Genomic DNA, 12,766 nt, shown 5'->3' on the forward strand with positions numbered 1-12,766 from the left:
GAGAAGAGGAGCTGCGTCTTCACCACTGGAAGTCTGTGGTCCCCCCAGGAGGAGCCCGTAGGGACCCAGACCACTGGGATTTAGGCGGACCTTTGAGAGGTCAGGGTGTCGGTGCAAGGGCTGACTGGAGCTTTGCCCTGGAAGCCCGTGGTCCCCCCTGGGAGGAGCTCGTAGGAACCCGGGCCGCTGGGATTTAGGCGGGCCCTTGGAGACGGTAGTCTAGAAGGAGTCCTAGGTCGAGTGCCAGAGGGTCGTTGCTCACCAGTCCGAGGTCACACACCGAAGGATCACCACTTGCCAGTCCGAAGTCACACACCAGGGAATCACCGCTTGCCAATCCGAAGTCGTACACCAGAGAATCACCGTAAGCCAATCCGAAGACAGGAACCTGGAACACCAAGACGAAACAATAACAGGATCCAAAGCTCAAGGAACTCACTGAAGCAAGCAGACCAGACAGCGCTGGAGGACGTTGCCAAGTCACTGAAGGAGCAGAGGAACCTTCCCTTTATACTTCCCCTGCCTAGGCTGATCAGGAACAGGTGAAGCCAATTAAAGGGATTAGGTCCCTTTAAATCTGTAGAGGAGGCGCGGCCATCTTGGATTTTCCCCCGCAGAGGAGAGACGCCGCGAGGGGGAGCAGGACGTCTCCCCCTGCAGCGGGCAGCACCGGAGGCCGCGTGGGAGCGACGGCCCAAATCAGAGCCCTCCCCCGGGGCTCCCTCGGCGAGGGAATGCCATGGACAAGGTAGGGGGCTGCGGTCGTGGTGCACCACGGCCGCGGAACACAACAGTACCCCTCACTTTAGGGCGCCTCCCCGGAGGCCTGGGTTTAGCTGGATGGTCCTTTTGGAACTGCTCCAGAAAATTCCAGTCCAGGATATTAGCCAGTGGTTCCCATGAGTTTTCCTCGGGGCCGAAGCCTTCCCAACTATCAGGTACTCCCATTTCTTCCTGTGCTTCCTCACATCTAGGACCTCTCGGACTTGATAGGTGAGGCCATCTTCAGCGGCAACAGATTGCGGGGTTGGAGGCATGCTGGAAGGCCATGATAATACCAGAGGCTTCAGTAGGGAGATGTGGAAGGTGTTGTGAATCTTGAGAGACGGAGGGAGACGAAGTTGATACGAGACAGCACCTACCCGCCGGATGATGGAAAACGGTCCGATGAATCGCGGGGCCAGTCGCGATGATGGCAGCTTCAAGCGGATGAACTGCGTGCTCAACCAAACCTTCTGGCCCGGCTTGAGAGGCAGGTACGGCCTTCTGTGCTGGTCAGCATATCTCTTAGCTGCCTTGCCGGCCCTGATCAAGGCGAGTTGCGTGGATATCCTCAGACGATGCAATTCATCGGCAGAGAGTTGCGCTGTCGGAGATGCAACCGTGATGGGAACAGGCAGTGGCGGGCGTGGCTGCTTCCCATACACTATCTGAAACGGGGAGGATCCTGTAGCTGCGGAGATATGGGAATTTAGCGCAAATTCGGCCCAGGGTAGCAGGCTAGCCCAGTCATCTTGTTTCTCATTAACATACAGACGAAGGAATTGCTTCAAGGTCTGGTTTGTTCTCTCTGCGAGACCGTTGGTTTGTGGATGTTAAGCAGACGTGTAATCTAGGGTGACGTCGAACTTCTGGCAAAGAGCCCTCCAGAATATGGCGGTAAATTGAGGCCCTCGATCAGACAGGATGCCTTTAGCTAGGTCATGAAGCCTGAAGATGTGCTGGACGAACAGCTGGGCCAGCTGAGGTGCAGACGGCATTCCTGGCAAAGGCACGAAGTGGGCAATCTTGCTAAAGCAATTGACTACCACCCATATTACAGTGTTGCCATTGGATAGTGGCAGGTCCACCACAAAGTCAGTTGCCACATAGGTCCACGGTTCAGAAGGCACGGGTAATGGTTGAAGTAACCTTGGGGGCGAACCGGAGATCCTCTTGTGGCGAGCACAGGTCTGGCAAGACTCTACATAAGCCCAGACATCCTTATATACCTTTGGCCACAAGTAGTACCGGCGCAGGGTCTGCAACGTGCGGGATTGCCCTGGGTGGCTGGAACAGCGGGAATCGTGAGCCAATGCCAGTACTTGTTTCCGCAAACGTGGCGGGACCAGAGTTTTCCCAGGCGGAATGGTTGTGGTAGCCGACAGGAGGATACGGGATGGCTCAATAATGTACTATGGTTCCTCAGAACCTTCCGTTGAATCAAATACCCATGATAGGGCGTCGGCCTTAATATTCTTCCCAGCCGGTCTGTATCGGAGAATAAAATTGAAACGGGTGAAGAACAGGGCCCACTGGGCTTGTCGTGGGTTGAGCCGTTGTGCCCGATGCAAGTATTCTAAATTCTTATGGTCTGTGAAGACCGTAAACTGGTGTTGTGTCCCTTCCAGCCATGGGCGCCACTCTTCTAAGGCCACCTTGATGGCCAAGAGCTCATTGTCGCCGATGGCATAGTTCCGCTCTGCAGGCGAGAATTGGCGGGAGAGGAAGGCACACAGACGTAGCTTATGGCCCTCGGAGGCCTGGCTCAGGATGGCCCCTATTCCCTCCGAAGATGCGTCCACCTCAATAAAGAAGGAACGTTGCAGATCCGGATGCCGAAGGCATGGTTGCTGCATGAATGTTTCCTTGAGACGACGAAAGGCGGCCTCTGCTGCCGGAGGCCACTTTTTGGAATCTGCGCCTTTCCGGGTCAGGGCTGTCATCGGGGCAACAATGGACGCATAATGAGGGATAAAAGAGCGGTAATAGTTTGCGAAGCCCAGAAACCTTTGGAGTGCCTTGAGCCCGGACGGCTGTGGCCATTCCCGAATGGCACTTAGCTTTTGCGGATCCATGCAAAACCCCTGACTGGAGACTATATATCCCAGGAAGGGAAGAGACTACTGCTCAAACAGGCACTTTTCGAGCTTCGCATACAGCTTATGTTCCCTGAGGTGTTGTAAGACTTGGACGACGTGCCGCCGGTGAGCGGCCAAGGTATCGGAGAAAATCAAGATGTCGTCCAAATATACCACCACGCATTGGTACAGGAGGTCGCGGAGTATCTCCTTCATAGAATTCTGGAATACTGCGGGGGCATTACAAAGCCCGAAGGGCATCACTAAGTACTCATAGTGGCCGTCATGGGTATTGAAGGCCGTCTTCCATTCATCTCCTTCCTTAATTCGAATGAGGTTGTTCCTCGCACCCTGTAGCCGGTCAAAGAGTTCAGAGATGAGAGACAAGGGATAACGGTCCTTGATCGTTATAGCATTCAAGCCCCGGAAGTCAATGCAGGGGCGAAGTGTTCCATCCTTCTTCCCGACGAAGAAGAATCCAGCCCCTGCGGGGGATTTTGACTTCCGAATGAAGCCCCTATCCAGGTTTTCTCTGATATACTCATTCATGGCCTGCGTCTCTGCAGGAGAGAGGGCGTAGGTGTGTCCTAGAGGAGGCTCAGTGCCAGGGAGAAGATTGATGACGCAATTGAAGGTTCGATGAGGCGGGAGAATCTCGGCCTTTTGTTTCGAGAATACATCCGCATATAAAGCATAGGGGGCCGGCAGGCCTGGAAGACTGGTGGATGCCACGGAGCAGAGACTGGGACTACGGATTGAAGACAGTTATCATGACAGCTTGGACCCCAATGGGTCAGTTGTAAAGTCTTCCAGTCAAACTGGGGACCGTGTTCTTGGAGCCACGGAAGGCCCAGGACTACCGGGTGCATCGAGTGCTCCAGGACTGGAATGTCATCTCTTCGCGATGAAGGAGCCCGACCCTTAACTGGGTAGGTTCTGTCATGTGGATCACGCGACCTGGGAGGGGTCTCCCTTGGATGGAAGAGATGACCAAAGGAGCAGGGATGTGGGCCAGAGGAATTTTCAGGTGCTCCACCAATTTCTGCATTATGAAATTGCCGCCGGCGCCTGAGTCGACCAGGGCTAACGTATGAAACTCAACCGCGGGTGATGTTAGCGCCACTGGAACAGTTAATGGAGGTGCAGATGAAGTTGAGTCTAGGAAGAGGCCTCCTCCTGGTCCTAGGCACAGGAGTTTTCTGATCGCGCAGGGCATGCGGCTATCCGGTGGCCCGCTGCGCCGCAATAAAAACAGAGGTCCTTCTTTATTCGCAGATGGCGTTTGCGGGAGGACAACTTCCCACGTCCCACTTCCATGGGTTCCTTGGCTGGTGCCCGAAGGGATTCAGATGCGCCTCTGGGCGGAGGTGAGGGCCATCTCGCCACCTTAACTACTGGAAGGTGAAACCTCATTCGGCGATCCACTCGGTTGGCCAATTCTATAATGGCATTGAGATCATCCGGGAGTTCTCTCGCTGCTAGCTCATTCTGAAGGCGGGGGGCTAGCCCTTCCAGGAAGATTCCATGCAGGCAATCTTCCCTCCAATTCAGTTCTGCGGCCAGGGTGCAGAATTCCGTTGCGTACTCGGCCACAGTCTGAGTACCCTGTCGCAGTCGGAGCAATTCTGAGACCGCAGTGGGTTTGCGGATGGGTTCATCAAACATCTGCCGGAAGGCAGACAGAAACTGACTCAAGTCCCTGAAGATAGGATCCCTTCTCTCCCACAGATGGGAGGCCCAAATCAGAGGCTTCCCGTCAAGCAAGGACATAATGTAGCTGGTTTTGATTAGGTCGCTGGGAAACTGCACCGGCAGCAAGGAGAACTGGACCTGGCACTGGCTGAGGAATCCTCGACACAACTTCACATCTCCGGCGTATCGAGAGGGCGCCGGTAGTTGAGTTAGAGTTACATGCCCCAGGTCACCCCTGGAGGCCTGGGCAGTGTTTGACTGAGTAGCGCGGGCTCCTTGAGCCCCAGACAGAGACGTTGGGTTAAACTCTACATGGAGGAAACCAGGGCGTCCAGGGTTTTCTGCTGGTCCACCAGGTGCTGGGCCATTCCCGGAATGGCATGGCAGGCAGATGCCTCTGCCGGGTCCATGGACTTGGCAATCTGTTATGCTCAGGCTTGTGAACCCTTGGCCGACGGGAGGATGGTATACCTTTCGGAGGATCTGTAGGTTCTCTTGTCGGGTGGCGAGGCAGAGCAGAAGATGGGACCAGCTGACCCTGGGCACTGGAGATTGAGGCGACTGCGGAAGCGGATGAAGAAACGAGAAGAGGAGCTGCGTCTTCACCATTGGGTCTGTGGTCCCCCCAGGAGGAGCCCGTAGGGACCCAGACCGCTGGGACTTAGGCGGACCTTTGAGAGGTCAGGGTGTCGGTGCAAGGGCTGACTGGAGCTTCGCCCTGGAAGCTCGCGGTCCCCCCGGGAGGAGCCCGTAGGAACCCGGGCCGCTGGGACTTAGGCGAGCCCTTGGAGGCGGTAGTCTAGAAGGAGTCCTAGGTCGAGTGCCAGAGGGTCGTCGCTCACCAGTCCGAGGTCACACACCGAAGGATCACCACTTGCCAGTCCGAAGTCACACACCAGGGAATCACCACTTGCCAATCCGAAGTTGTACACCAGAGAATCACCGTAAGCCAATCCGAAGTCAGGAACCAGGAACACCAAGACGAAACAGGAACAGGATCCAAAGCTCAAGGAACTCACCGAAGCAAGCAGACCAGACAGCGCTGGAGTCCGTTGCCAAGTCACTGAAGGAGCAGAGGAAGCTTCCCTTTATATTTCCCCTGCCTAGGCTGATCAGGAACAGGTGAAGCCAATTAAAGGGATTAGGTCCCTTTAAATCTGTAGAGGAGGCGCGAACTCGCACCTAAGGATGGTGGCGGCCATCTTGGATTTTCCCCCGCGGAGGAGAGATGCCGCTGGACGCTGCGAGGGGGGAGCAGGACGGCTCCCCCTGCAGCGGGCAGCACCGGAGACTGCGCGGGAGCGACGGCCCGAATCATAGCCCTACCCCGGGGCTCCCACGGCGAGGGAATGCCGCGGACAAGGTAGGGGGCCGCGGTCGTGGTGCACCACGGCCGCCGAACACATCAAAGGTTAGCGGGACTTCATCCATATTCCCAAACTGGCCAATTTCAAAATCATTTTTTTTCCTAGCATCGATTACAAATTTGTGAAAAGACACAATCTTTGATTTGTATTCTTTTGGCATTTTTTTGCGCAATTCTAGTTTTGGGGCGCATAGCAAGGCCACATCGCCTCATATATCTGAAGCACTACGATGGTGATCCAGTAAAATCCTAAATGCCTTTCTGTACAGCAATGCGTTTGGCTTCATATATTATCATTTTTGTAGAGACTGAGAAGCCATTATTCCTGTGACATGTGATCCATTCTTTCATGTCCATTTCTAACTGTGGCCACTTTGCAGCATGCCCACGAAAAGTGTGCTTACTTTTATCTGCTTTCTGCAGCTGATCCTCCTGTTTCCTCCACTCCCATATCATTTTTTCAGTTGGAGATGACCCAAAATGTTTCTCCGCTGCTCTGTTTCCATGTTCCTTAGCATATTTTATTACCTTTAGTTTAAAAGGAATTTTATATGCTTGCCTTTTCTGCTTTGACATCTTTGTACCATATGTAGCATGAGACTGTGGTATTTTACTGCAAGAAAACACAGTAATGAAAGAAAGATCAGCCCGGGGATTTTCTGCCCAAGCCGGCCCAGGAGATACCCCATGGTCTGCTGAGCTCGGCTCTGTCGTGGCCGCACTCGGCAGACCACGTGACCAGAGCGACTGGCCCACCAGGGGATGCCCAATCCCCCGATAGGCCAATCCGCCCCTGACTTTATGTCTCTCACCCAATCCCCTTCTCCAATCCACCATACTTTGGAAGGATTACAGTATCTGTCTCAATCACAGGAGAGGAGATCCATGTCTGAAGAGCTGCTGGGATAATCAGTTTCCCACATTTACCGGAATTTCTGGGGAGCCAAAAGGAGGAAGAGGCAAAAGAGGTGCCACAGGAACTGTCAGTGCTAATTTTTGTGTATTCTATTGAACTGTATTTCTGTTTTTCTGGAAGTTTTCAGAAAGAGATTTGTGTTAATTTTTGAAATTCTATCTTTTTTTTCAATAAAGTTTTGTGATTGGAATAAACCAGTGTGTGAGGAGTGTCATTTTGCTGGACTGTTTCTTGTGTCTCTAGAATCCTGGAGTGATATTTATCTCACCCCCACAGAGAATTCTATCGGCACCATACTGAGTTTTGTAGGGGCTCAGCAGCACCCAAAACTGTGCCCCTTTTCAAAGGGAAAGCCAAAAAAGGGGTTTACAAATATACAGTATACAGCATCTCCCTCTCTACCTCACTTCCCCTGTATAAAAATCCCTCTCTCCCCTGCCAAGAATCTCCCTCTCTCTCATCTTCCATCCCCAATGTAGCAGCATTCCCCCCTCAATCCCCCCTTACCAGAAGTGGCTCCAGGCTCTTTGCCTTTTGTCACTCGAGTGGAAGATTGCCTGCATGTGCCTTTACTCTGTTTCCCACGCTCTGTAGCACTTCTGTTGGGGGGGGGGGGGGGGGGGGAGAGGAGGAGGCAGGATCTGAAGCCTTCCAGCAGTGGTGAAACCTCTACGGCGAGCATCGGCTCCGTTTTTTGGGTGGGGGACGGACAGTGAGCTTTTTTAAAATTTTAATGCCTGATTTAGTAGGCCGCGCTGCGCGCCCGTCCCCCGCCCAAAATCGGAGCCGGTTTGAGGTGAAATGTGAGTTTTTTATTTTTTTTTATTTTAATGTCCGGTTTGGTAGGCTGCGCGCCCGTCCCCCGTCCGAAAACAGCCGGGTTGCGGCGAAACTGAGCTTTTTTTTTAAATTTTAATTCCCGGTTTGGTAGGCTGTCCTTCGCCTTCCAGCAGTGGTGAAACCTCTACGGCGGGCATCGGCTCCGTTTTCGGGTGGGGGACGGGCGCGCAGCGCAGCCTACCAAATCGGGCATTAAAATTTTTAAAAAAGCTCACCGGCGGACAACTGTGAGCTTTTTTTTTTTTATTTTAATGCCCGATTTGGTAGACCGCGCTTCGCACCCTTCCCCCTCTCGAAAACGGAGCCAGTTTGCAGCGAAACGTGAGTTTTTTGGTTTTTTATTTTAATGTCCGGTTTAGTAGGCTGCGCGCCCATCCCCCGCCCGAAAACAGCCAGGTTGCGGCGAAACTGAGCTTTTTTTTTTAAATTTTAATTCCCGGTTTGGTAGGCTGTCCCCCACTCGAAAATGGAGCTGCTTTGCGGCAAAATGGTGAGCTTTTATTTTAATTCTCTAACAGCGAGAGGTTTCTTGAGGTCTGTGATGCTACATTCGCTCCATAAAACGCACAGACATTTCCCCCCCACTTTTGGGGGGGAAAAAGTGCGTCTTATGGAGCAAAAAATATGGTAATTAGAAAGCAAACTCGATATATCTCTGGTATTCTTTCAACCTAAGTGACAATGTACCACATGCACCACATGTCACTTAGAAATAAGACGGTAGAAAAGACCCATCTAGTCTGCCCAATCACTTTATCAAGCTCTTACAATTCTCATCACTCCATCAGAGATCCCTTGCATTTATCCCATGTTTTCTTGAATTCAGATACCATTTTTGCTTTCACTACCTCCACTGGGAGGCCATTCCATACATCCACTGCCCTAAGACTGCTCCCGAGTCTATCCTCTTTCACCCTCGTCCCATGACTGTTCTAGAACCTCCTTTCCATTTAAAGAGGCTAGCCTCCTGTACCTGGAAACCTTTAAGAGATTTACATGTCTATATCATATCTCCCTTTTCCTCTAAGCTATATGTGTTCAGATCTTTGTCTGTCCCCATTTGCTTTAGAATGACTGATCATTTTCTTAGCCACCCTCTGGACCACTCTAACCAGTTTATATCCTTTAGAACAGTGGTTCTCAACCTTTTTCCCATTGTGACACACCTGACAGACCACGTTCACATGTGACACACATGCTCTCATTTTCTCTCATTTACACACAAGCTCTACTCACATGCTCCCTCACCTAAACCAGATCTCACTCACACACACACAGGATCTCAAACACACATGCTTGTTCATTCACTCACTCTCCCAGCAACTAGCGGCAGCAGCAGCCTCCTCCACACCTAACCCTAAAGGCAGAAGGAACCTACTTCATTTTCAGCCCTCGCGGAGCAAGGATTCCCATTGACCGCGGGGGTTGACGACATTCGTTTTTCTCTGAGCTGCGCTGCTCATTCTTCAGACCGCACCTTTCTTTTCTTCGGGCCAATTCCGAGCGCACTAGCAAGGTCTCTTCTTCCTGTGCACGCACCCGCTCACCACTTCCTCTTCCGGGCTGCAGGAAGCAGAGAGCATGCCAGTGCCTCCTGCTCTCCTGCCGCGTTCTACCCGGCTTTCAGCGTTTTAAGCCCGGGTGTAGGACCTTTCTTGCTCGGGTAGGGGGAGCAACTGGGTCAGCAGGGGACCCGGAAATGTGGCAACACACTGGTGTGTCGGGACACACTGGTTGAGAGCCACTGCTTTACAAGGCGCAGTCTCCAGAATTGTACTCAGTATTCCAAATGAGGTGTCACGGTCTGAGCAAGGACTTACACAGAGGCAATATCACTTCCCTTTTTTTGCTGACCATACCTTTTCTTTTGCAGCCAAGCATTTTTCTGGGTTTTGCAGTTACTTTATCCACCTTAAGATCATCAGATACAAACTCCCCCAGAATCCACTCTTCTTCTGCGCTTAGAATTCCGCCTCCAATACTGTACCTTTCCCTTGAGTTTGTGCATCCTAAATATATTATTCTGCATTTTTTAAAATATTAAACCTTAGTCTCTAGACCACAGCTCTTTTGTTGGTCATTTAATAAGTGTCTGAAACTACTAAAACTTGATAAATATTTGATGCATTCCATGAAAGCCAGTCCCTAATAGTTCACCTCCCCCAAAACTGAGGCGGCCTTTGGATACTACACTTTGGGAATGTCCTGAGGGATGCAAATAAGAGTCGGGAGATGCGAAGCGATAATGTGTGTTGATCACACCTACTACATACGCTAGGCATTCTCTTTCTTCAGGAAGCTTTCAAAGCTCGTGTGTTTTTTAAAGCAGAACCGCTACCGTTTTCGTCTCCACATCCCGTCTCCCTCCCGAAACTCGCAGTCTCCCACTGCATATCCGCAAAAGCGGCTGAGGTCTCTTAGCTTTTTGGGCCCGTACTACGGTCCCTACAGGCGATTCCCCAAGGCTAGACAGGATCTCCGCCTGCCAGGGGGGGCTACGAGGGATGAGTAGCGTTTTACCGTTGCCGGTTGTGAGAGCGCTCAGCAGCAGCAGCAGCAGGCCTGGCAGGAAAAACGAGCCGCGCTCCCTCATGTTGGGTGGGGCCCGCAAATTTCCTGAAGGCGGAGGTTCGCTAGTGGGTGACAACTTAAGACCGTTGGAAAACGCTTGCTCCAGCTCCAACCGTCAGGGGTGTGGAATGTTCCTGCCGACACGTATTCGGGGGTAAAGCGGTGCGAGGTGGATAGCGGCTCTGCTATTGCCCAATGGCTTCAACGAGAAATATTGGTATGCACGGGCTTTTCTCTCATGGTGGGGAAAACACTAAAGACATGTCGGAGTTAGGTGCATCAACAACTGTATAATATAAAAGAAAAAAAATCTCAAATACAAGTAGTTCTAAATGTAGTTCACCATATAGAAGAATAGCAATAACACAATCCACGGGAAAATTTGATAAAGACGCGGGGCGGACCTAATCCCATAGCCAACGATTTGCCCTCCTTTGCATATTTATCACTTAAGAACAAAATGAATGGTCTTGTTTTAAAGGAAATGTAACTTATAAGACACATTATTGAGCTTAATAAGATATTTGCATGGAAACAGGAAAAATAATGCACCGAAGTGAAAAACCCTAGGATTAGCCTAGTGGTTAGAGCAGTGGGCTGCAAACCAGGGAAGCCAGACTTGAGGAAGTCAGTTCACCCTCCATTTCCTCAAACAAGACCCTTACAATGTCAGCCTTCTGGGGATAGGGAAATGCCTACAGTACTTAAATGTAACCCTCTTTGAAGTGCCTTAAATGTGGACTATAAATCAAAGAAAATAGTAAAACAATTTCCACTTTCTCTGAGTGATCTTAGAAATATCAGAAAATACAGAAAACTGTAACTGTTCATTTCTGCAGACCATATCTCAAAAAGGATAAAGATAGAATGAAAAAAAGGCAAACAAAATGGTGCTAAGTGATTTCAGTTTGCCAAATGTTGGGATCTCCCTGCTGTGATGTTGTAACCGTCTCTTTTTAGTCAGTAAGGAGGTCCAGACAACTGATCCGTAAAGATAGACTTTTATTGCCAGCAAGATGCAGCTAAGACAAAGGCTCAGTACAACTGCATGCCCCTCCCCTCCAGGAGCAGACTCTTATGCACTTTACAGTTCTTATCTTTTACACATGCGTTCTAAGCATTGCTGAGCAAGCATATTCCGGCTGAAGGGGCTACTGACCCCCTCCCTAGACACCCTGGAACTTTCGTGAAACTTCTCCCATGTTCTGCAGGAGAGGCTGCTGGGACTTGCAGTTCTGGAAAGGAATTCGCGAGTCTGCAGTAATACAGCCCATCACATAATACATCCATTGTTCTAATCTAGGTTACAGCAGTGAAAGCTTATCAGAGAATAAGAACAGCGAAGCCAAAAAATGAAAATGTGCAATGTGCTGACAGAGAGTTTCTCAATGTCCTAATTACAGCTGTATTGCAGACTGTAAGTAAACCCGTCATGAAGCAGGGAATTCTGGTACATGAAGTCCTTTGTCAGGTTGAAGCGTTCAGACCCCTTCATTCCCCCCTTTGATACTTATCATTATTTATGAAAAGTATCACACCATCACAACGCAACTGTGGAGCTGAAAGAAACAGAAACAAGAAAAATTAGCAATTTGAGTTCTCAGGGGGCCCTAATTTCCCAAACAGTCCGATGGTTTCTTCACGGGTTTGAGACGGATGGGCCCTAATGGCTCCACCCCCCTTTGTAGCCCGAACTTGTCATGTATGGGAAGATGGCCCAGGATAAAACATGAGGATGGTTAAACAGGTTCTATAGGCTCAGAGGAATACATGTACAGTGACAGGAGCTGCGTGGCTGTTTTGCGTTCAGCAATGTCCTTCATCACCCGACGAAGGCGGTTTGAGCAAGAAAGGAATAATTCAGGGTCCTAAAAGACAAAACAGAATTAAACTGGCTGGGATAACAAACAAGCTCTTAAATCCACCGATCATGGAAAACCAACCACGGAATCCATTGGTCCAGTCCCAAGCACTATTCCACTGCTGGACAGGGACGTGTTCCATCTTGACCATGCGATCAGTGATGTCTTGGATAACCTTGTTTTGGTCATCTACCTGTAAACAACAATTGGAGAGGTTAAATGTTCCACAAACCCTCCTTCCTGGGCCAGAGGATAATCTAAAACCAATCTATTCTGGTACACTGCAGTCATAATTTTGGTATTTTGTTTTGCCCAGAGTTTAAGAGCGAAAGCAGTCGTTGGTGATGAGCTCCAGGACTGCCTGAAGCCTGATGATTCGATGCAATTAATACTGCTTGGAAGGGTTCCCGAGTTGCCCCTTTTTGCTGCTTCATCTGCTCTCTGATTTCCTTGACAATAGGGTTTGATTTCCTGGTGTGTGCTTTGCAATGCATTACAGCCACCTTGCGAGGTAGCCAAACTGCGTCTAGTAATTCACGTACTTCTGATGCATTGTTCAATTGTTTTCCCTCTATAATGCTCCATGCACTTGAATTGTAAGAAAGGCATATTTAGAGTCTGTATAGATATTTACAGTTTTCCTTCTGCCAACTGCAGAGCTCGAGTAAGGGCAATTAGT

At 50.4% G+C, this 12,766-nt stretch overlaps 1 protein-coding gene across 4 annotated transcripts in view; it reads right to left on the reverse strand.

Annotated features, from left to right (window-relative positions):
• The window catches only part of LOC115092720 (disintegrin and metalloproteinase domain-containing protein 9-like), a 978,865-nt gene extending 968,475 nt beyond the window's left edge, over positions 1-10,390 (reverse strand). For all 4 annotated transcript variants that reach the window (XM_029603963.1, XM_029603962.1, XM_029603965.1 and 1 more), the window contains exon 1: positions 10,175-10,390. In XM_029603963.1, coding sequence (XP_029459823.1) covers positions 10,175-10,247 — 73 coding nt within the window. In that variant the 5' untranslated portion in view covers positions 10,248-10,390. The remainder of the gene's footprint in view (positions 1-10,174) is intronic.
• Between the last annotated feature and the right edge of the window lie 2,376 nt (positions 10,391-12,766).

The sequence above is a fragment of the Rhinatrema bivittatum genome, chromosome 5 (assembly GCF_901001135.1).
Source record: "Rhinatrema bivittatum chromosome 5, aRhiBiv1.1, whole genome shotgun sequence".
NCBI lineage: Eukaryota > Metazoa > Chordata > Amphibia > Gymnophiona > Rhinatrematidae > Rhinatrema > Rhinatrema bivittatum.